The following is a 24,076-nucleotide window of genomic DNA, read 5'->3' on the forward strand; positions in this document are numbered from 1 at the left end:
CAAAGCCTCTTCTTTTTTTTCTAAACAAAGTCAAATGGTGAGCGTATCATCGAGCTGGGGGCAAGTCAGAGGCGGTATCAAGTCCATGAGGACGGATGATGTCATCATAATTTCAAAGAAAACGGGCTCGAGTGACACATCATTTTGGAACATCATTAAAAAGTCACTTTTACATAATTCGGGACCTTTAAATGGACACATCCACATTAGACACCATATTAATAAAGTATTCATTAGGCTCGTGTCACTCTACTCCCTCCTCTGCTCCAGCATATTCTTGGCCGAGCATGTGGGGGAGGAAAGGTTGTCGACATTTGGGAGATAAGGAGAGAGACTTGCTTGTCCTGTCGAGGTCTCTCTTGTCACAGCTCTGCCCTCCAGGCTCTGACCTCTGCCTGGATGACTGCAAACCAACCTGGAGACGCTCACATGGAGGAGGAGGGAAGAAAATATTCCGCCCGCCAACCTGCACCACAAAAGCAAGAGAGAGAGAGAAATAAGGACGTTAGAGCAATTGCAGGCTAGAAGCAAACATCTACATTTGCTGATAGTTTTTTTTTTTGTAGGAGGAGGAGGAGCTGAGCGCGGAGAGGAGAGGAGAGGAGCAGCGAGAGGAAGGCAAAGGAGAGGAGGTGAGGGATGGATGAGAGGAGAGGAAAGGAGGCTTCATGGAAATGTAAGTATTCATCTTTCTCACTGCTGACAAGTTTAATATGACATACCATCACTTTCCCCCCCCCCCACATGACTTTTTTTGGTACTATTATTACGTGTCCTTGCTCTCATTCCGTCCATCTGCCGTGTTTTGGCGTGCATGCTGTCTCTCTCGTGCTCTGCAGGTCATGTTAGAGAAGAGTTAACGGTGCAGAGGAGGGAAAGGCCAGTGTCACACTGAATCAGCATCAGAGGTAGAAATATGCGTGCAGTGTCTTTAAAACACAGCGCAAGGGGAGTCTCTGCTTGTACCGAAACAGAACTGAATTAACAAAGAGAGGGATTCTCCAAGCTGATTGTTATTTATTCGTGGGCAACTCTGTAGAAATCTGGCCAGGGGACAGGAGGGTCAAAGGCTCACATCCCAAAATAGACTGTCGAGGCTCAGGAACATTTCCCTCCAGGTATGAAAATGGCAATGGCAATTGTTACATTAAAAGCATTACGTTTACAGAATTCCGCATGCTGAAAAGGAGTAGGAAGAAGCACAAGAAAATAGTATAAATTAAATTAAACATTTATTTTTAAAAATGTAGTCAGTTAAAACAAATACCAAGACAGATAGATGGATACTTTATTCATCTCTAAGAGAAATCGACAAAAAAAGCGACATTTTTCCAGCCATTTGTTTAATTTTAATATACTAATTATGATTTGATGCGTTTAGTTCACACTTTCAACACAAAGCCTTTAAACGAGTCCTTCAATGAGCCAGCACAATTTAATATGTGCTCTATTTAAAATGGAGCACTTATGCTTACCAAGTTACGTTAAGGAACATCACATGTTTACGCTTCAACATGTCATACTCCGAAAAGGTGTAGGAAGAAGCAGAGTTTATTTAATCCTACTCCTTCTCCATGTCTCATCAATTGTGATAGTTTAGTCACTTCCTGTGTTGTGTAAATGTTGCCATTTTCTAATAAAGCGAGAGAAAAAAACATAGAGAATGTGTAATAGCAGACAGGTAGCTTACTCAGTGAGTAAGGAAATCATTTTCTTTTGTATGTAAAGGATCACACTGAAAAGAAAAAAAAGTGTAAAATTACAAAAAAAAATGTTGCAATATTATGAGGAAAAAGTTTGCAAATATTACTAGAATAATGTTTTATTTTATTAGAAGAAAATGAATGCAAACTTATACAAGAATAAAGTAGTAATTTCCCAGAATGAAGACATAATATGAAGAAAAAAGGCTAAATGGTACAAAAATGCAAAATAGTTGTAATTTACACAAATCACAACAAAGTCGTCAACAAGGTTTTAAGGAGTGATCAAAATTCCCACATGAACCTAAACACAACAGACATGGGTGTCTCTATGGAAACCTGCCATATTAATTGCAGCGTTCCCTCGTTTATTGCGGGGGTTAGGTTCCCAAAATAGGCCACAATAGGTGATTCCGCGAAGTAAAACCCCTCACCATACACTTTTACACTTTTCTCAGACAGGCAATAACATTTCAGGTCGGACACAATAAATTATTAAATCACTCACGTGCCCTTTTGTCCTGGCGCCGTTCCGCTGTACTGTAGCGGTTTTGGATTCTTGTTCAAACATATTGCTGCAGCGCTCCTCCTGTTCCCGTTCTCCTCCTTCGAACCGAAGATTCATTTACAAGCTAGCAAACAAGCAAGCTAGCGATGACACAGGAGACATGGCAGGGCAGCATGAAGGAGCTTGATTGGCAATGGTCTACAGCCAATGAGGATGCAGAAAACAATGGGCGGTGCAGACAGAGAGCGAGAGAGAGAGAAAGAGACATTCAACTTCCCACAATTCAATTCTTCTTAAAGGACCAGGCTCAGCCTGTAACAGCATTCATACGCTGTAATAAAAAAAAGAAGCACTAAAAAAATTCAGCAAAAGGTGAACGGCAATAGAGCAAGGGAACACTGTATATTATACAATATTGATAGCTTAGCTTTAGCAAAGACTAACATGAAGAAGAGGAGTATAGCACAAGCCTCTTCTTTTCTAAAGGTTACAGTTAGAAGAGTTAAATATTCAACACAACATAAATGTTCATTTTTGGTGATATTGTTCTGTTTGGATTTAACTTTGAACTGAAATAGTTATGGCTGCTATTCTCCCTGCTTAAGCTAACTCTGCTACGCTAACAGGTGACTTCATTCCAACAGCCTTCACAAATAATCTTTCACGCAGCTCAGTAAGGAGACTATTATAAAATAAAATATTAGAAACACTTCCCAGCATAATAAAACATATGATTAATGATGAATGAAAAAACTGAATATTGACTTTGAAAATGCTAAATGTTCAATACAGCTCTTGTATTGGACTACATTGCATTGTTTGGGTGTACCAGATATTTTGGCTGGTTGATTCTCTCAGCCTCGTCAACAAGTTTGAACTCTGTTGCAGACTATTTAGTGAGCTGGCTGCCAGCCCAGCATCTCACGACATTTGCTGCTGAGCATTTTGCATTCAAATATTAAATAGAGAAAGCAAAAGCTACTACTGGTGTCCTATAAATCTTTAGTGAAGTGCAGGATGACATGACTTTTGCTCCAACAAGCACTAACCTAAATGGTCAAATCCAAAACGCTGTTAGGGGTGAGGGGGCGAGGGAGCGAGGGAAGGGCAGCCACGTCCTGCAGCACTCACACATACAACATCCCAAAACGACCTCGACAGCCAGTGAATTTGCAAGTGCTCAGAGGATGTGTTGTGTTTGTTTGTGTCTGCGTGTGTGTCTGCGTGCTTGTGCGTGCGTGTGTGTGTGCGACACCTCCTCTCTCGCTCACTGAGCTGATGTGTCATTCTTGTAACACACTTTCATGTGCCTCCATTGTTAATGGACGCTACAAATGTGCATTTTACTGTACATAGTTTGCAGATTAAGTGAAGCCCTTACATGGTTCATACCCTGGACACATTGTGAATTCAAATGGAATTTTTATTTGGTGAATGAGTATCTTCATGCTGCAAATGACACATGATAGTGACAAATTGAAAATGTTTTTCTTTTGTAATAATAGGACTTTATTGTCAGAAAATGTAGAGTTTTTATCTTGCAGTTGTGTGACTTAATTTTCGCATAATTTTTCATTTTTTTCTTCAATTACAACTTAAAGGTCATATAAGTTTTTATTCTTGTATTATTCCGACTTTATTGTCATAAAAGGTAGAATTTCTACAGTATGAAGCTTTTATGCCCATAACAATCGCAGGGCACATGTAGACAAACAATCATTCACACTCACATTCATACCTATGGACAATTTAGAGTCACCAGTTAACCTAACATGCATGTTTTGTGGGAGGAAAACCCACGCACGGGGAGAACATGCAAACTCCACACAGATATGCCCAACAGAGATTCGAACCTCAGATTTCCTGACTGTGTGGCCAACATGCTAACCACTAGGCCCAAAATGCATTTCAATAATGTATTTTTTCTTATCTTATATATAATGTTATCTGCGATTGGCTGGCGACCAGTCCAGGGTGTACCTCACCTCTTGCCCAAAGTCAGCTGGGATAGGCTCCAGCATACCCCCACGACCTTAATGAGAATAAGCAACATAGAAGATGGATGGATAGATGCCTGGATAATATATTATATAATATTTATGTCCATAACATTTTGAGTTTTTATTGTAATATTCCAATCTCATTATCATTAAGTTTTGAGTTTATTACAACTTTATTCTCATAAAATGTAGATTTTTTTTCTTTTAATATTATGACATAATTTTCATAAATAAATATAATAAAATAAAATTTGACAATATTACGACTGTTCTCAAAAATTATTTTTCTTGTAATATGATAACTTTTCACATTACATATTTAAATATGTTTTATTTTGAACCTTTTTTTCCCCTATTCTGTTGTCATGTTGTCACATTATCTCTAACACGTCTTTTGCCACTTGTGTCATTTTTTTAGCAAGAAGATTTACTCCCATTTAACAAAATACATTTTGATGGAAATTTTGGCCAGGATATGAATAATTATGGCCTTAAAATCATTCATTTCTGCTACATTTCACCACTTATTTGCTTAGGAGCGCAACTGCACAAGATTTAATATTGTTCTGAATGCAGACTTACTGTATGTTACGTCATTTCGAATGATGTGATGTCATGTGATGAGTGTGGCCAGCTGTCGTCACTAACGCTTTGTGGCATTAGGAAGCTACACAGACTGGATCAAGCCAGTTGGGTTACATTCGCTAATCCAATACAAGAGCTGTATCACAAAGGAAATGGTGCAGATGTAACTATTGGAAGGAAATATATATTTAAGTGTCAAGATATTAAGCAATGCATACACACAAAGAATAAAGAATAAAGAATAAGTGTGTTAGTTTTATGAATGGGCTGCGTGTCTGGACAGCTCTATTAAGAAGTTCCTATTCACTCTACAGTACATTTGTCTCGACACGCTAACTACTGTTGCACACATTATGAGAGTTGTGTGTGCGGTTCAGCCTGCAGGGTGCATGTCGGGGCAATCACCTTCCAAATTAGAGTTCTCAAAACAAACATTTGAATGTGTTACAGTTACAAGTCAACATTTGTATTTTTTACGCGTGCCATTTTGTTGCGGTTAAGAGCAGTGGTTATGAAAGTGTGGCACAATTAGCTTCCCCTCAGAGAATGGGCCTTCTGTATGATGCAATGGAAGGACAACAGCAATGCTGTCTATAAGAAGGTAATGAGCAGAATCTACTTCCTTCAATGTGTGCGACAAGCTGCTGGAGATCTTCTACCAGTCTGTGGGAGCCAGTGCCCCGTACTTTGCTGTGGTTTGTTGGGGCAGCAGCACCAGCAAAAAGGACATAAACCGGACAGACAAACTGATCCGGAAAGCCGAACTAATTATCGTCACTCAGTTGGAGGCGTTTGTTAACAGTAAGAGACAGGACACTGGACAAACTGCTCTCCATCATGGACAACCCCACCCACCCACTCCATTGGACAATAGAAGGGCAGCAGAGCTCCAACAGACTCCTCCAGTTCCGTTCCCACAGTTATACAAAACTTCATTCATTCCACACGCCATACAGCGTGGGGTTTTTTCTTGTAATTTTACCACTTTATTGTCATCAAATTGTGTGTGAGGGGTGTGTTGGTAATATGATGTTATTGTCATAATGTTTTGAGGGTTTTTTTATAACACAGTATTACAGCTTTTGAGTGTTTTTGGTAATATTATGATTTTATTCACATAAAATGGCATTCTTTCTCTCTTATTTGTCATTGTTGTGCAAAGTATTAGTTCCAGTGAGGGGTGAAGAAGTTTCCAGTAGGATTTTTTCTTGTAATATTACGACTTTATTCTCATAACATTTTGATTTTTTCTTTGCAATACTATGACTTCATTTCCAGAATATTTTGAGTTTTTTTCTCACAATGTTACAGCTTAATGCTCGTAAAATGGAAGTTGTTTTTTTTTTCTAATAACGTAATGTGTTTAATGTTGAATAACAATTGTGGGGGGGGGGTTTCATATAATGATTTTACTTGTTTTTTATTTATTTTTTAATAATATTACACCTTTATTCTCATGGAATTTACAATTACATAAATTCACATACCTTCTCTCCTATTATGTGTCAATGTTGTGCAGAGATGAGTATGAATTCCAATGAGGGGTGAAGACGTTCCCAATAGGATTAACTCCCTGTGAAGTCATGAGTGCCCAAACCACGGGGAGCCCCAGCACAGAAGTGATGGTGGTCTCCAAGGAGATGGCATTGCTCAGCAACATACTGACAGCTTACACCTTCATCGCAGGTACAGAACACCTTTATCGTTGGTACAGTAGGTAAGATGCTGTGTACAAATGTAACGGATGCCAGCCTGTGAGGCTGCGCAAGTGTACGTTAGTAAACCTCACTCCCTCTGCCTCAAGAGCTGCGCTGAACACGAAGTTGACAGTCCAGGCTTTTAGCCGTGTGGTCAGCGCTCTCGCCTCCCATTACGAAGGTCCTGTGTTCGAGCCCCGGTGCGGGCAGTGCGAAACAGGGCGGGTTACACAAACGTGTCTTCCATTGTTGAGTCAACCCATGCGGCCTTTAAATAGGAAAGTGTGTGATGACAGAGGAATGTGTGGGACTTTTTCAGCAACATTAGCACCACTGTTCCTATTTAAAGGAAACACATTTCCCACAGGAAATGTTGGTATACAGTAGAAGCAATAGCAGTAGAAAAGAAAAGAAAAGAAAAAACACACATTACACCACTTTCAGTTTTAACACTATTATTATTATTATTTGTTCAATATTTTTTCTTGAAGGGTTGACCAACCTCTCCATTATGCAGTGCAACTACGCCAAGTATTTGCATACTGGAAGACATGAAAATAAATCCACAAGATACCCCATATTATGGAGCCCCCCGAGGGGACATGGAGGATGGGTTAAAAAAAAGACGCATTTTTGTAAGATAACGCAATACTTTTGCAAGATCTCGCGTAACTGTTACCATTAGGACCATTGTACCGCCGCTACTTTCGTGTTCACAGCGGATGTTTGCGTTGAAACTTCAAATTAAGAGCAGCACATTCTTTCTTCTCTGAGTTTCTGATATGACTGTTTACTTATAGGACAAGCAGTGCACACAACTGAAAGAATCAGTGTATTTCCTTTCATGTACCAGTACTCAGAGAGATGTGTTTCCAGCAACACTAGCTCAGACCGGATGTTAGCATTTAGCATTAGCAGAATAAGCATCACGGAATTGAAAAACGTGTTCCTATAGTCACAGTATCACTTTATTCTGTGGAGGACCAAATGGGACAAAATGAAATAAATAAATAAATCTTTAAATAATTAATTAAATGTGTCATTAACTAATTAAACTAATAAATATTTAAATTAGTAATTAAATGTGTCATTAAATAATTACTTCAATAAATACATATCATTAATTCATTAAATCAATAAATACATCTTTAAATCATTAAATGTGTCATAAATTAATTAAATCAATAAATAGGTCTTTAAATAATTAATTAAATGTGTCATTAAATAATTAATTAAATGTGTCATTAAATAATTAAAATTCCAGTTAATTTAATGCAAAACCATGTAGAATTACTTCACTATTTATTTAATGATTTAGTTATTTATTTAATTATTTCACGGACTCCATCCATCTGTTTTCTATGCCGCTTATCATCACTACGGTCGCGGGTACGGTGACTTCAAGCGAGAGGCGGGGTCTCCAGCCAATCGCAGGGTACATATAGACAAACAACCATTCACACATTCATTGTGTCCACATTGTCCACATTCATATCTATGGACAATTTAGAGTTGCCAATTAACCTAACATGCATTTTTGGAATATGGGAGGACCCACACACGGGCAGAACATGCCAACTCCACACAGAGATTCGAACCCAGGTCTTCCCGATCACCTGACTGTGTGGCCAACATGCTAACCACTAGGCCTAGTGAGTGCAACTTTCATGTGTGCAACTTCATGAAGTAATTTTATGTGTCACAACCACCCATCAAAGTCTGCGGGCGGGACTAACGTGAATCTAGTCCAATGATTGCGTTGGTGTGAAGCTCTGAAGTCGGAGAACATACTGCAACTTTCAGTAAAAACAGAGGAATTTATTGAAGATGCTGGAATTATTTCTGCACTTTATGACTAATATATTGAACGGAGAGTGGCTGAAAATTTAGAGGAAGTACCCCAGCACTTCTCCACTAGGGTTCATGGACGACATGGAAGACAACCACTTCTATTCATGTGCTGCTCTTAATTTGTAGTTTCAATACAAGCATCTTCAACGGAAGTCGCGGCAGTATAATGCTCTTAATGGAAAAGTATTGTGTTATCTCGCAAAAGTTTTGCCTTATCTCCCAAAAATCCGTCTTTATTTCCCCCATCGATTTTTTTTCTCCGTGTTCCCTCCTTTTTTAATGAACTGTTTAAAAAGCTGAGTTTTTATACAACTCTTGTCATGGATGTCATTAGCCTGTGCAGGTGTACCTAATGACATGTCTGTGAGTGTACAGTATATGTGGTTGTCATGGTCGCTCTCTCTCCGTCAGACCAACCTGAGAGGACAGCGCTGGTGTTTCTGGGCGGCGTGAGCATCGGTCTTCTTGTCACGCTCTGTGCCATCGTCTTCCAGATCCACTGCCGGGCCGACTGTCACTATGGCAACAGCAAACACCCTCGCCATCATCACCACCACCATCACCATCACCACCGTCACAAGCGTCACCAGCACCATCACGTTTGTCAGCACCACCAGCTAGGAGACGGTAACCCTGACAACACGGCTGCCATCACCTCAGTGGGCGGGCGGCCGGGCGGGGACAGCGAATCTGAGGACTGGGATGAGGCCACGGACATGTCGTCACGGAGACGCAGACGCTTTGAGAGAGCCCTGCTGCATGCTGGCATGTTTACGTCGGCTGAGGGTATTTCTTGCTCACACACAGACACAAATACAGTATGTGCATTTGTATACTAATTGCCATGCATTTCCTGTAGGGAACCGCACTACACATTACTGTTTCACACATTAGCCCTATACCCCATCAGGTAAATAACATTCATCAATACAACACAAAAGCCTATTTCAAAGCACTTAAAATTTTTGCCTTCCATTTGGGACAAATTCTTGCTAAATTCTCAATAACAGGGGTTCTCAACTAGTCCCAGCCTGGAACCCACATTTTCCCTTGGCCATTAAGTCATGGCAAACTTTGGTTACAGTAGCGCAATTGCAGAAGAACAAGACCCTCTTAATAAAATACACTCTTAAATAAAATTCAATGCAATATGAATAAAATACTATAGAAAGAATATAAGGGAAACAAGATTTGCATATTTACGAATAGTGTGTAAAAATATAAGTAAATACACCTAAATGTGCTTGTAGACAGTACAGCACAATGACAAGTGAGATATTGTAGAGCTGGATGGCGTGTGAAAAGAATGAAGTCCTGTAGTGTTCACTGTGGGAACGGAACTGGAGGAGTCTGTTGGAGAATGAGTTTCGCTGCCCCTCTATTTTCCGATGGAGTGGGTGGGTGGGGTTGTCCATGATGGAGAGCAGTTTGTCCAGTGTCCTCCTGTCTCTCACTGTTACAAACGCCTCCAACTGAGTGCCGATAACTTGTTCGGCTTTCCGGATCAGTTTGTCTTTTTTTGCTGGTGCTGTTCCCCCAACAAACCACAACAAACTCCAGGGCACTGGCTCCCATAGACTGGTAGATCTCCAGCAGCTTGCTGCACACATTCAAGGACATAAGCTTTCTCAGGAAGTAGTCTGCTCCTGCCCTTCTTGTAGACACCATTGCTGTTGTCCTTTCAGTCCAGTCTGCAGTTCATGTGGACTCCCAAGTACCTGTAGTGGTCCACTACTGCCACCTGGCCCTGAATGGTAATGGGCTCCAGTGGAGTCACCTTCCTCCTGAAGTCGATCACCAGCTCTTTGGTCTTGTCCACATTCAGGAGCAGGTGGTCTGCCTGGGAGTACTCTACAAAGTCAGCGATCACTGTCCTGTACTCCACCTCCTGTCCATCTCTGATGCACCCAACCACTGCAGAGCTGTCAGAGAACTTCTGCAGGTGACATGACCCAGAGCTCTCCTGGAAATCAGAACTGTACAGAGTGTACCAGAATGGAAACAGGACAGTCCCCTGCTGTGCCCCGACACTACTGACCACAGTATCAGACAGAGAGCTCTCCAGTTGCGCAAACTGGGGCCTGTCAGACAAGTAATCAGTAATCCAGGAGACAGTGGTTGAGCTGACACCCATCCCGAGCAGCCTCTCACCCATCACAAATGGCTGGATGGTGTTAAAGGCACTACAGAAATCAAATAACATTTTTCTCACAGCGCCCTTCCCACCATTCAGGTAAGAGTGAGCACGGTGCAGCAGGTAGATGACAGTATCATCCACACCAACATGAGGTTGCTATGCAAACTGTAGAGGGTTCAGGGAAGGGGCCACCAGGGATCTTTGCTGAGCCAGCACAAATCTCTCTAGGACCTTCATGACGTGTGACGTCGGGGCAACCGGTCTGAAGTCATTGAGGCCAGATGGGATGGGCTTCTTGAGCACCTGCACAATGCAAGATGTTTTCCATAGTACCAGTATCCTTTCCTTTCAGCTTTACAATAGATACCGTTTTCATAGATACCATTTACTGTATATCTGTGTATGGCGGGAGGTGCTTATCAAAACAGTGTGATTTAAAAATAAACCACCAAGTCAGACATGAGCACTCTAGTACATATTGTGTTTGAATGTAACTTTTGAGTAGATGTTCACCACCCATCCAGGATAGGTCCCACTTTTTGGTGTCAACCCACCAGTTGGGAACCCCTGCTCTTGTAGCACTACACTGCTGATCTTAACACCTTGTACCACACACACGCACACACACACACACACACACACACACACACACACATTGCCGTTTAAAAATAGGAAAGTGTTGCAGTGGTGAAGGATAATTTGATGCTGATATAAACTGATTGTGATTCATGTTCGGTGTGTGTGCGTGTGTCTGTCTGTGTGTGGGGGTGTGTGTGTGTGTGTGTGTGCGCGCGCGTGTTGTGTGAGGTCAGACTTGGACCGGGCCCAGAGGCTGGAGGAGCGGGAAAGGATCCTGAGAGAGATCTGGATGAATGGACAACCAGACATCAGCACGGTCACTCAGAGTCTCAACAGATATTACTGACAAGACACACACACGTAAACACATTCACTCACACTGAAGGATGGAAGAGGAACTTAAAGGACACACAAAGTGACATTCACACTGGAATTGACGTCATGGTCTGTCTGATGAACCTGCTGTTGTTAACAGTAAATTGACGTTCCCAACGCAGTTGAAAAGGTGCTTTTGTATACAGTTAGTTGGGAATGTGTTGCTGTTAAAAACATGCACAATCCAGTCTTGTTGGTCCCTTAGGAATCTGAAAATAATAACAATAAACAATAAGGGAGTAATGATGACATGATGGTTTTAATCCGGTGCTTTTACTGTTGTTGTATTTTTGATTCTTTAAATAAAGTGAATGGATACTAAAATAAATTTCTTCATGTTAGCATTTATTGATATACCGTATGCATGCATAATATACACAAGCGTAACACTCAAAAGATCAGGTCATCCCATTGCAGACAGGTTTAGTCCTGCTGCGCCCTCTTGTGGCAATTACTTTCTCCAGCAGGTCCCCAGCCTTCAGTGCACACCCTGTTCTCGCTTATCCTTATTTGGGTCACGGGGGTATGCTGCAGCCTATCCCATCTGACTTTGGGCGAGAAGCGGGGTACACCCTGGATTGGTCGCCAGCCAATCGCAGGACACATATAGACAAACAACCACTCACACTCACATTCATACCTATGGACAATTTAGAGTCGCCAGTTAACCTAACATGCTTGTTTTTGAAATGTGAGAAAACCCACGCACGCACGGGGAGAACATGCAAACTCCACACAGAGATGCCCAACAGAGATTCGAACACAGATCTTCCCGATCTCCTGACTGTGTGGCCTATATGCTTCATAAATACTGTATATTGAATAGTAATTCATAATATATAAAATTAACTCTCTCTATTCCGTTTGCCAAGCCCAATGCCGGTATTTCTAAAACAAACCCAAATTACGAATAGGGACGTACTGTATAGTTAAAGGAACACTTCACTTTTTGGGCATTTTGCCCATCATCCGCAATCCTTATGTGAGACAAACACATGCATGTCTTTCCCTTTCCTGTGCGTTTTGGATAGTGGAAAAACTGCTAGTACCATGCAGCTAATAATGCTCGTCATGGGATTCATAAAGACACACATTTCTGCGTGTGACCAAATTATGTTCAGCTTGTTTGTTGTCAATATTTCTGCTTCTGTTTCAGTTTTGTGCGGCCCTGAAAATGTAGTTACAGTTTACATTCCGGATAGATTGATATAAATGATTTGGATGTATGTATGTATTGCCAAAACGTTGAGCTACATTTTATAACTAAAAACGTCAGCATTGTCATTATTGTTCAACAAGTCACTACATCTAAGAGTAACAGATGATATCGTTTGGTTATTGAAATTATTATTATTATTATCATAAAATATAAAAAATAATTTGATTATCATTATTTATAATAATAATTATGATGATCAAAGGAATGCTGCTAATACTACTATTACCACTGCTACTAATAATAATAATCTATTATTACTACCATCATGATAATGAAAATCATTATTTTTTATATTATTATTATTACTATCATCATTTTATATAGTATATACTGTATATATTATACTGTATTACAAGTATAGTAATATTATTATTATTTGTAGCAATATTCATATTACAGTAAAAGTATTATGCAAGGCTGCTGTCTCTTTAACAGGGCAGGCGGGGGCGCGCAGCCCAAGTAAGCGCGGGCCGTTTCCGCAGCTGGACCCCCCTCTCTTCTTCTCTCCCCTCCCTCTCCTTTCCTCAGAACCGGACCAGGACGACTGCCAAGCCGCCATTGGGTCTGACTGTTCCACCATGAGAGACTACACGTCCACTCCAAGCCATGGAGGCTCCTGTGTGGCCTGCTGCCAAGTTTGTGTCTTCTTCTTCACTGCAGTTCTTATTGTCGCAGAGAGGACGGCACGTGAGTCCTACCTGGGACACACACACGCACGCACGCACGCATGCACAGACACACCTAAATGCATGCATAAAACAGGCAGCATTGTGTATCATGGATGATGCACTATATAATAGCCACCATATGCAACCATGAGTTAAAAGTTATGTGTTTGCTGTGTGTGACGTCACTGACTGCAGCAGTGCACAGTGCTACACCCTGCATTGCATGCCATCACTCTGCAGAAATGCAGACTCATGCCATGCTTTCACCCCGTCCCTGCGCTGCGATCATTCATTCAACAATAACACTGACACATTTTAGTCTCCTTTTTTTGGGGGGGGGTTTACAGTACTGTATATGTTATATACTGTGGGGGCCTAGTTAGAAGGATGGTTTGGATTTCGTATGGGAGAGGAAGGAAGGAGTGCTTCTCAGATGGGATGAAGAACATTGTAGAGGTCATATGAGAGCTTATGTTTTGTATGTGAGTGAATGCATGTTTGTCTTTTTGTGGCCGAGACCCGAATGAAGTCGCGTGGTATCAAAAATGGATGGGTGTATGGAATGCTGCACTCATCAGTTCCTTAATCATTGCACAACTTTACCGCTCACTAAACATACTTTTATATGAGATGATACATAATACAATGTTTTACATGCAATAATAATACACAATACAATGTATCGATGTTGTCCTCCTTTTTCTGCAGTGATCTACTGCTTTGTGTACTATCTGTGGGTGGGTCATAACTACTGCTACGCCCATCTGGCTGGCTTCACTGCACTCTTCCTGCTGCCAGGTGAGCTGATACTGAACACACAGTATAACGATAACATTGATAACAATGAAAATGTATTGAGAATATACTGTGGGCCATTAAAAAAATGATATTTTCATTTTGAGTATATGAATAACCCCCCGCTTTAGTTAGCGATAATCTAGATTTGATTTTCCAGGATGGGGTCCTCAGTGGCTCAGCTACTTGTGGTATCTGTCCGATGGGCGAATACGCAGAAAATCTCTCACCTGGACCCACATACTGCACCTGGGTATCTTCAAAAGGTAGGTTGACCACGCTGGATGGGTGATATACAATAATACAGTGTGTGATGTATGTAGTGCTGCCTTTCCAGGCTGTGGGAGTGCATGCGTCTTCCAGACATGGACGTCTATGGAGAGATCATGCAGCAGGCTGATGTGTCTGCCTTACGCATGTTGGAAGCCTTGGTGGTCACCCTACCTGAGACTCTGCTGCACACCTATGTCCTCATCTGCACCGATATAGGAGTCAAATCTCCAGGTAGGATAGCGAATGTTGTCTTATTGTTTTTGTATGTAGGGTGGAAGTAGTGGACGTGTCACAGTGATTACATTATTTCCTGATGAAGGCCAAGGAAGTCCTCTTTTCATCAAGGAAATGTTCCAGGAATTAAGTTGCAGTGATAAAATATAGTGACGTGAAAAAAAAATTATATAACTTTATACTGCAAAAGGTTTAAATTTACTTTAATCTTGATATATTGTAACATTATTATCAAAGTAATTACAGCTGTAATATATTATTTTCTAAAAATTTAAACTTTATTCTCATAAAATAAAGCTTTTTTTCTGATAATAGTACAAGTTTATTCTCATGAAATAAGCACTTTTTTTTCTGATAATACCACTGTATTCTTGTCAAATAAGGACTTTGATAATACTGCAACTTGAGTGTCATAAAATGAGGACTTTCTACTGAATACATGTTTAGTCTCATAACAAATACTTTTTTCTGATAATAGTACAAGTTTATTTTCATTTAAATTTTCTGTTAATTTGGAGCTGTTAATGCATACAAATATAATATAACCCTTTTATCTTTCTTTCAATAAAATACAGTAAAAATGGGCATACTTCAGACATAGTTGCAAATTGTGATTAATTAATTTGAAAACTGTGATTAATCTGATTTTTTTTTTATGTAATCATTTGACAGCCCTAATAATAAAATAGGGTAATGGAACATGATATCTAACAAATTCTATAAAACGTATTGTGCATTTTTAAATTTAAAAAATAAAATAGTCAAACCTTGGCATTCGACTGTCCTAGTTTGTGTATGATTCAGTTTTTGTTTTTGAATATTTTTGCCTTGGTTGTCATACACTGTCTCGGTTATCGTACAATGCTGCGCGTAACAAACTTGTATTTTATCATTTGGCATGTTGAATCTTGTGGTATTAATAAAGATGTGGACGGACAACACTCCTATCATTGCTTGTTTATTCAGCTATCTTGGATCACACACCCAACACCAAATCTCACAATACTTAGTTTACACAATACTACGGTATCCTGTAAAGTACATCCATTTGGCAAACTCAAAGGAGAATGTTACACAAAGTACCGTAGTCTGTTTGGCGCATCAACAATAAGTTAATGTTGTTCAAGGCGTGTGAGGTTTTCTACCACGAGACATTGTTTGTTTTCCTCTCCCACACCAGCATCAGTGTGTTTCGCTGTGTGTTTGCTATCTCTGGCCTGGGCGTTGGTCCTCTACGCCCGGGCATGTTACCTCATCAGACCGGGACATCTACACATGACCCCCGCTGGCATCCTTTGTCGACTACTTTGGAGGGTGAACACAATTTCCGATACTCACTGATGGCATTTAAGATATGCTGTTATTTTAATATTCCAAAGATGATGTTGATGTGTTTGCAGGTCAGTATGTTGGGGTCTCGATTTGGTGTTCTCATGCTTTTCACACGGGTCTTCAAGCAGTGGGTTCTTGGCGTCATAGGTGAGTATGAATGACAAACTCTGGTGAAGGTGTGGTGACTGTGGTGACAACACTTTGACACAGACTATTACAGTCTATAACTGTTGTAAATATTTAACATTTTCTGCACCTTCATTTTTACTATTTTATTATTTCCATCACATTGCATATTTGAATTTTATGACTAGAACATGCTGCTGTTACAAGGAGATGCCAAACAGAATTTCACTGTACCCTCTAGTAATGACAATTAAGCTTCTTCTTCATCTTCTTCTAATAACGGTTGGGAAACACCGTACTGATGAACTGGTTGTATGTTTATGTGTTAGGTGTGCACTGGTTGGGGGCGACGTTTTGGATGGTGTCTCAGCAGACTGACATCATACGTTCAACCAGTCGATGGAGAGTCTTCAATCTGATCCTTGGTGCCATTCACATCTTCTTCTTCCTCAATGTGAAATACGGCCAATCCCGCTACCGCATGGCTGGCTTCTACCTGGTATGTGAGCGCTCATGAATACAAACACGGGGATCATATTTGACCAGTTTCATCATGTCTCGTTGCGTTTCGTAGGTCATGTTTTTAGAGAATGTCTTTCTCCTGCTGGCTTCCTCCTGGTTGTTCAGCATGGTGTCCTGGGATACCGTAGGCATCCCGCTGGCGGTCTTCTGCAGCTTTCTTATTGGTGAGGCGAGCAAAGTGCCTGTCAGTAGTTTAATTTCTCTCATGATATTTTCTTTTCTTGCGTTATCCTGATTCACTTTATATGCACACGTCTTGTCTCTGTGCGACCTGTCTGCAGGTGTGATTGCGGTGGTGCTCTACTATCGCTTCCTCCACCCAAAGTCCTTTGAGATCTTTCAGAGTATTCGTCGCAGGGGGATCAGTGGCGCCTGCATGGAGCGTGGATCCATGCTCTCGTTGGAGGAGAAAGTCACGCCTACTTTTCATCGCCATGCAACACTCTCTGGTCTGTTTTTTATTTTACAACCGATCAGTCAAATCATTTGTCTATCACGGTGACAGTCATTGTTGATCTAATTAGGGGGCGGTACCCTCATGGACCTCCCTCATCAGTGGGAGGGCTGGAGGCATCATCACTGGCTACTGATTCGTTTGGCTCTCAAGACGGGGGACATAGCTAAGATCTGGTCCGCCTACGGAGAAGGTGGTCTTGCTGGACTCATGGGTCTGTCTGAAGAACTTCACTATGGCGACGAGCCTCGACGTTTTCCACAGGTTGGCGCATGTCTCACCCAGCTTCCTCGGTCCATTATTAGTGTTAAGTTCTTTAGGACTTGCACCAGCCTGAAAAAGAAGAAAGTCATAATGTTGCAAGAAAGTTGTAATGTTACTATACTGTAATAAAGTCCTAATGTCATGACAAAAAAAGTTGTAATGTTACAAGGTTAAAGTCCTAATCTCACGAGACTGTGAGATTATGTTGTAATGCTACAACAATAAACTCATCAAATTTCAAAAAAGTTGCAATGTTGAGAGAAAAACAGTTTTGGGTCGAGAATTTGTTAAATACGAGTAAAATTACAACGTAATTCTTACATATCAACTTTATTCTTTGAAAATTTTTACTTGAATCCTGCAATACTATGACTTAATTATTGTATAATAACAACTTTTTAAACCAAATAATTAATTATCATTTTTTAAAAATAATTTTATAATTTATCATTTTTGTATAACCACAACTTTTTGATTCATAATTTTGACTTGAAGATCATTCTTATAATATTGTATCTTTATTTTTATAAAATTAATAACACATTATTCTTGCAGAATTCCATATTTTTTCTCTTAAATGTGCAAATATATTCTCGTCCAGTTACGACTTTAATGTTATCATACTAGTTTTTTTAGAATAGAACATTTTACTCTCCATATCACATTATTTATCACAAAATGACAATGTTTTCCATAAAATAATAATATCCCAACTTTATTGCCTTAAGGCAGGGGTGTTTACACTTTACACTGCATACTAAAAAAATTAAAGGATGCTGGGGATTCAACATTTTTTATATACTGTTTTAATTTTGTAATAAGGCTGGGGAAAAAAAACATATTAAGACTTAACAATTAAAAATTATTGAGGGAATTATTTACAGAAAATATTCCTATAAAATGTATTTTAATATTTTTCTCATAAAACTACAGTTTTGTCGTCAAAATATCATGATTTTTTTCTTGCAAATGACAACTTGATTCCTACAAAATTACAAATAATTTTCATGTAATATCACAAAAGAATACTTTTGTGATATTATACAAAAGTATTATATACTTATGAAATTACTTGCTTAAAAATTTTGTCTTAAAAGCACCGCTTTTGTCGAAATTCAATGACTTTTTGTAGTATTTTTCTACTCCCTAACATCTTCCACTATTCTCCTGTCCAGTGACCTGTTGACATGGAACGTGCCATTTGCAGTGGTGTGAAAAAGTTTGCCCCCTTCCTGATTTCTTATTTTTTTGCATGTTTGCTACACTTAAATGTTTCAGATCATCAAAAAAAAGTAACAAATTTAAATCTTAGTCAGCGACAACGCAGCTGAACCCAAAATGCAGTTTTTATAGGTTTTTATAAGAATCCAAAGTCGTGGCCCTGTGTGAAAGAGTGATTTCCCCCTAAACCTAATAACTGGTTGGGCCACCGTTAGCAGCAACAACTGCAATCAAGTGTTTGTGATAACTTGCAATGAGTCTCTTACAGCACTGTGGGGAAATTTTGGCCCACTCATCTTTGCAGAATTGTTGTAACTCAGCCACATTGAAGGGTTTTTCAGCCTTTTTAAGGTCATGCTACAACATCTCAATAGGATTCCAGTCAGGACTTTGACTAGGCCACTCCAAAGTCTTCATTTTGTTTTTCTTCAGCCATTCAAAGGTGGACTTACAGGTGTGTTTGGATCATTGACCTGCTGCAGAACCCAAGTTGGTTGCAGCTTGAGGTCATGAGCAGATAACATGACATTCTCCTTCAGGATTTTGTGGTAGACAGCAGAATTTGTGTTTCCATTTATAAGTTCTCCAGGTCCTGAAGCAGCAAAACAGCCTCAGGCCATCACACTCCCACCACCATATTTTACTGTTGGTATGATGTTCTTTTTCTGAAATGCCGCATTACTTTTACGCCAGATGTAATGGGACACACACCTTCCCAAAAGTTCAACTTTTGTCTCGTCAGTCCAAAGAGTATTTTTCCAAAGATGTTGGGGATCATCAAGATGTTTTCTGGCAAAATGGAGACGAGCCTTAATATTGTTTTTGTTCAGCAGTGGTTTTTGTCTTGGAACTCTGCCATGCAGGCCGTTTTTGCCCAGTGTCTTTCTTATGGTAGCGTCATGAACACTGACCTTAACTGAGGCTAGTGAGGCCTGGAGTTCTTTGGATGTTGTTGTGGGGTCTTTTGTGACCTCTAGGATGAGTCGTCGCTGCGCTCTTGGGGTCATTTTGGTTGGCTAGCCAGTCCTGGGAAAGTTCACGACTGTTGCATGTTTTTGCCATTTGAGGATAATGGCTCTCACTGTGGTTCACTAGAGTCCCAAAGCTTTAGAAATGGCTTTATAACCTTTTGCAGACTGATAGATTGTAAGAAAGTAAGAAAGCAGGAAGGGGGCAAATACTTTTCACGCCAATGTATTTTACATTTGTTTGCAGTTTAACCTAAAAAATGTTCTAGTTTTTAATGTATTAATTTTTTCTCCATTAGGCTCCACGTGTTGTACCACAGGTTCCTCAGATGTCAAAGCCAGCTCCCCAGCCACCCCCACCACAGGTGACCCCAGCTCCACAGGTAATGTTTCATCAGCGTCTTCACATTCAAATCCATATTACACACTCACCGACCACTTCATTAGGTACACCTGCACAATCTAGTGACACCCACTACAAGAGCTTTACCATAACTCCAAAAAGACAGAGTTTGCCTGTTTGCGCCCCCCAGGAGACAGAGGTGGTGCCACCACCCAAACCAGCTCTCACCAATGTCATCGCCAGACCTGTGAGAAAAGCTCCTCCCACAACAATCCAGGATATTAGACTGGTTCCAGAGATCATCCCAGTGCAGGAGGCCATTTTGGAAGAAACCACAGAAGAGTGCAGTGCTCCACCATCAGAGGAAAAAGGTTTGCGACGCTACACCGTGCTATATTACAGAATATTGTACTGTTTGCAATAATATGCAATACTATACTGTACTATATTTTTGTATAATATGTAAATATACTGTATGCATTATTATACTTCTCGGTTAGTAGGGGAGACCCAAAATTTATTATATTCTCTGAGGGGAGGCTCACTGTGAGCTCCCGTTCTGTGTAATACTGTACTATACTACAGTAATAAGCCGCACTGTATGATACTTTGGTGCACTGTGGTGTACAGTGGTGTGCTAGATAGACTATATTATTATTTTCTATACTACATAATGCTATGTTACGCATTGTGTATATGTCTACAATGATATAGTTGCAGTTATGCCTATTTCCTATCATGCTCATTGCTGCCTGTTCTGTGTGTCATGTTTAAAGGTGATGAAGAGTTCCAGAGTGCGGTGTACGGCTCTCCTACACTGTCATCACCTTACCAACCGGGAAGCTTGCCACATGTCGACAGTAATGCCGGCACCCTAACCGAGAAGTCGTCCTCGGCAGCTTCTTTGGACATCAAGACCCCCGGCTGGTCACCCGAACGTCGCTCCCCTTTCCTGCTCAGCTCCCCTGAAAAGAAAGCATCCATCCCCTTAGATCCCAACACTACGTTGTATTTCAGCACAGATGCGCCCTCTCCCTCCACAGGGAGCTATCTGGGCTGGGGATCTGAGCTGTCGCCCATCTCCACCTACAGAAGCCCCTACCGGATCAGGGAGGCTCGATTCGTCACGTCTACCCCACGCCCGGAGTCTCGAGCTGGGACAGAGAGTCCAGGACTGGCTCCAGTTGTTGTCATCCCTGCCACTCCAGGTACAACTCCACGCGCCACCCCTAGTGGGACCCCTGGTTCTATGACCCCTGCGGCCTCTACGCCCACCGCCTCCACTCCTGGTGCTGCAACCCCTGCTAGTGCCACTACACCTGGCACCCCAATAGTTCCACTCACTCCAGTCATCGCCCATGCCCGCAAACAGATGGTCCAGTTTGTGGACAGCAGAGAAAGGGCCGTGTAAAGAAGATGGAGTCTGTTCTTTTAACTTTGTAGGTAGAATTAGGGAACACTCACCTGCCACAACATTAGGTACACTTTAAAACAAAAACTGTATCACAAATGGTAGTATTTTGATACCTGAGAGGGACAGTATCGTCGCGACAGTCCTCAGTATGATGCAATGTCAATCAAAACTCAGCATCGTTGTTCTTGTTCATTATGGTGTACCTAATGAAGTGTCCAGTGATTGTATATTCACATTATGTTGTGATGCAAAACATGAAGCACTTTTTTCCCTGATTACCGGTAAACATCATTTGTTTTTGGGTGGTAGTGGTGAATATTTTTAACAATATTTTCCCCCAAACTCGTATCAGTAACTCAGACTCATGTTTAAACTTAACAAGGAGACATGATTGATAAATTAAAAACATTTTCATATAGGATACGCTGTCGAAAAAAACCTCATTATAACATTATGATGTTATTTCAAAGAAGAATTTTTGTAAGTAGGGTAAAAAATCAGTTTACATTAAATACTAGGTGCAAGGGTCCATAATTTATTCCTATCTCTTTTCTATACCACAAATAAATTCTTATTTATACTCAGTACCAGTTGAAAGTTGGTCACTCATTCATATAAAAAAAACATTGTTTGCAAATGTGAACCTGAAAGGACTTAAAGTGTAACTTTGAATCATTGCTATTTATTGGGAGTTGTTGAGAGTAACACTGTTGCAGTGTGTCGTGTACATCACTGGTTTTCAAAGTGTGAACCCCCCCATGCAGAACCTAACCAACACAGACAGCATCTTTAAATCTGTTTTAAAAATACACTGAACGCCCAATTGGCTATTTACAACCTTTTAGAGACTTATTTTTCCAGTCTCTTCTCTCACATATCCAGTTTGTGTAACTGAAGATCACTTAAAATATGTAAGAATAAAAGAAAACTTTGCTGCGCTGCCCTCGAAGTCCTCACACTTTGAAAACCGTTGGTGTTAATGATACTCTATGTTGCACTGCATGGGAATCAAGTGATAAGGAGATCAAGCAGTGAAGAACGCCTAACACTTTCAGTTTTGTGTTTACTTGTGCTAGCGTTTACATTTTATTTCACTTTGTTTGAACGACCTGTTTCCGCAATTACAAGCCAATCATAAAATACAAGCAGTTGTATTACTATGTGCTTGATTTTAAATGTTCAAATTAATGTTATGTTTCTGTTTGACATTAGTCGTGGACATTGGAATACCACAGAAGAATGAACCTGAACAGGGAATAACATTAACCATACTTTATCATGGAACAGGAAGTGGAGAGGGGTTTCTGTTTAAGTGAAATATCAGTGGAATTAAAGATACAATTTCCATAATTTGTATGAAAATACACATCTAGTCTTATTTAAAAGTGGTACAAACACGAACAGCACTTTGAGTACTGTATATAGTGAAAAGTCATATGAAGCAAATGTAGCAAGAGAAAAAATGACTCGGTATGTAATTAAGATGAGAGAATATCTGCATGCTTGTTCATCAGCAAGCCAGAGGAACACATGCATCTGCTGCACACATTGTAGTAGACATTGCACATGCTTGAATGTGAGCACAACAGCAATAAAGCCGCTAATGACATGTATCTTTGTGCACTAATGGGAAAATATGCACGCTTTAAGACTGGGAGATTTATTGGCTTCCTTGTCATGAAATGGTGATTTTCGGCAGCCATGATTGTTTGTGTGTGTGTATGTGCATTGCCTCCAAGTAGCCCACAAAGCACTGAGCTCTCTCGTGATATTGCCTGATTTTATACACATTGTTTTCCTGCTTAATTTAGACACGGAGCTGTGTGGACATATATGGTGCAGTATGTCAAGGTATTTTTGTTTGTTGTTTTCTGTAACATCATATTTAACTTCATTTCTACAGAGATTTCCACAGCTGCTGCATTTAGCGGTCCAGAGACACTAACTGTGCTGTTGATGTGACAAAATAAAGTCATTAATAACCAGGATGAAAACCTGTGTTTGTTTTTACAAATAAGTGACTGGCCGCTTGCCCAAATAAGTAGGCCATTATGCTGCAATGTCATCATTTCTAATGTCAACAGACAAACTATAAGAAGGAACAGAAAGCAGCCAACAATGGGCATGTTCTTTAAGGTCCTCAAGCCACAGCAACACAAGACACAACATCAGCTCAAAATTGGGAAATGAGAAATGACATTTTTAGATAAACATGCAATAAAGTTAAAGGAAAACTGCACATTTTGGGTTTTTTTTGCCCATTATCCACAATTCTTATGTGAGACTCGAACACACGTCTTTCTCTTTTCTGTGCGTTCTAAAGATATAAAAACAGCTAAAGAGACAGCTAAGAATGCACGTAATGGGGTGCAACTATTCTGCCTATAAAGCCTTTAAAAAAAACACCATCAGTGCTCCATTTACATAATGTTACCTGTATATTAACCAAGCTACAGCGACAATTATTTTTTAACATTGTGCACCAAAGAACTACTTTACTGGCGGAGTGACACCTCGCTACACCATACCGTCTAGCTACTAGCTGGCTACTGACTAGCATCACTCACTCATAGCGTATCAGCATCACGCTCACAAGGTGTCAGGCCACTACCCAAAGGTACATATTGGAGCTGCGGCCACTGCTGCTGTGTTTTTGTTTTTGAGTTTCGAAAAGTTAACGCTAGGTGTAGTGTTCGCTTCTATGTTGCTATGTGAAATCAATGCTCCCAGGAAGGAAGTTCCCGGAATGCTTAAAACGACCAAAGTACGGCATTTATATCTTTAGAACACACAGAAAAGAAAAGGACA

At 40.3% G+C, this 24,076-nt stretch overlaps 2 protein-coding genes across 2 annotated transcripts; both read left to right on the forward strand.

Moving 5' to 3' along the window:
- Positions 1-262: 262 nt before the first annotated feature.
- On the forward strand, positions 263-11,746 carry eva1a (eva-1 homolog A (C. elegans)). The gene is made up of 4 exons (XM_054771962.1): positions 263-676; positions 6,316-6,482; positions 8,756-9,130; positions 11,294-11,746. Exons 2-4 carry the CDS (start codon positions 6,380-6,382, stop codon positions 11,404-11,406), a joined length of 591 nt encoding a protein of 196 aa, XP_054627937.1. The 5' UTR covers positions 263-676; positions 6,316-6,379; the 3' UTR covers positions 11,407-11,746.
- Positions 11,747-13,141: 1,395 nt separating this feature from the next.
- Positions 13,142-23,248, forward strand: xkr5b (XK related 5b). Its single transcript, XM_054770771.1, has 13 exons — positions 13,142-13,341; positions 14,031-14,120; positions 14,278-14,383; positions 14,455-14,621; positions 15,805-15,938; positions 16,025-16,103; positions 16,412-16,581; positions 16,657-16,768; positions 16,886-17,053; positions 17,129-17,322; positions 19,811-19,894; positions 20,045-20,225; positions 20,631-23,248. Exons 1-13 carry the CDS (start codon positions 13,233-13,235, stop codon positions 21,263-21,265), a joined length of 2,229 nt encoding a protein of 742 aa, XP_054626746.1. The 5' UTR covers positions 13,142-13,232; the 3' UTR covers positions 21,266-23,248.
- Positions 23,249-24,076: the final 828 nt, after the last annotated feature.

The sequence above is a fragment of the Dunckerocampus dactyliophorus genome, chromosome 3 (genome assembly GCF_027744805.1).
Source record: "Dunckerocampus dactyliophorus isolate RoL2022-P2 chromosome 3, RoL_Ddac_1.1, whole genome shotgun sequence".
NCBI classification, from domain to species: domain Eukaryota; kingdom Metazoa; phylum Chordata; class Actinopteri; order Syngnathiformes; family Syngnathidae; genus Dunckerocampus; species Dunckerocampus dactyliophorus.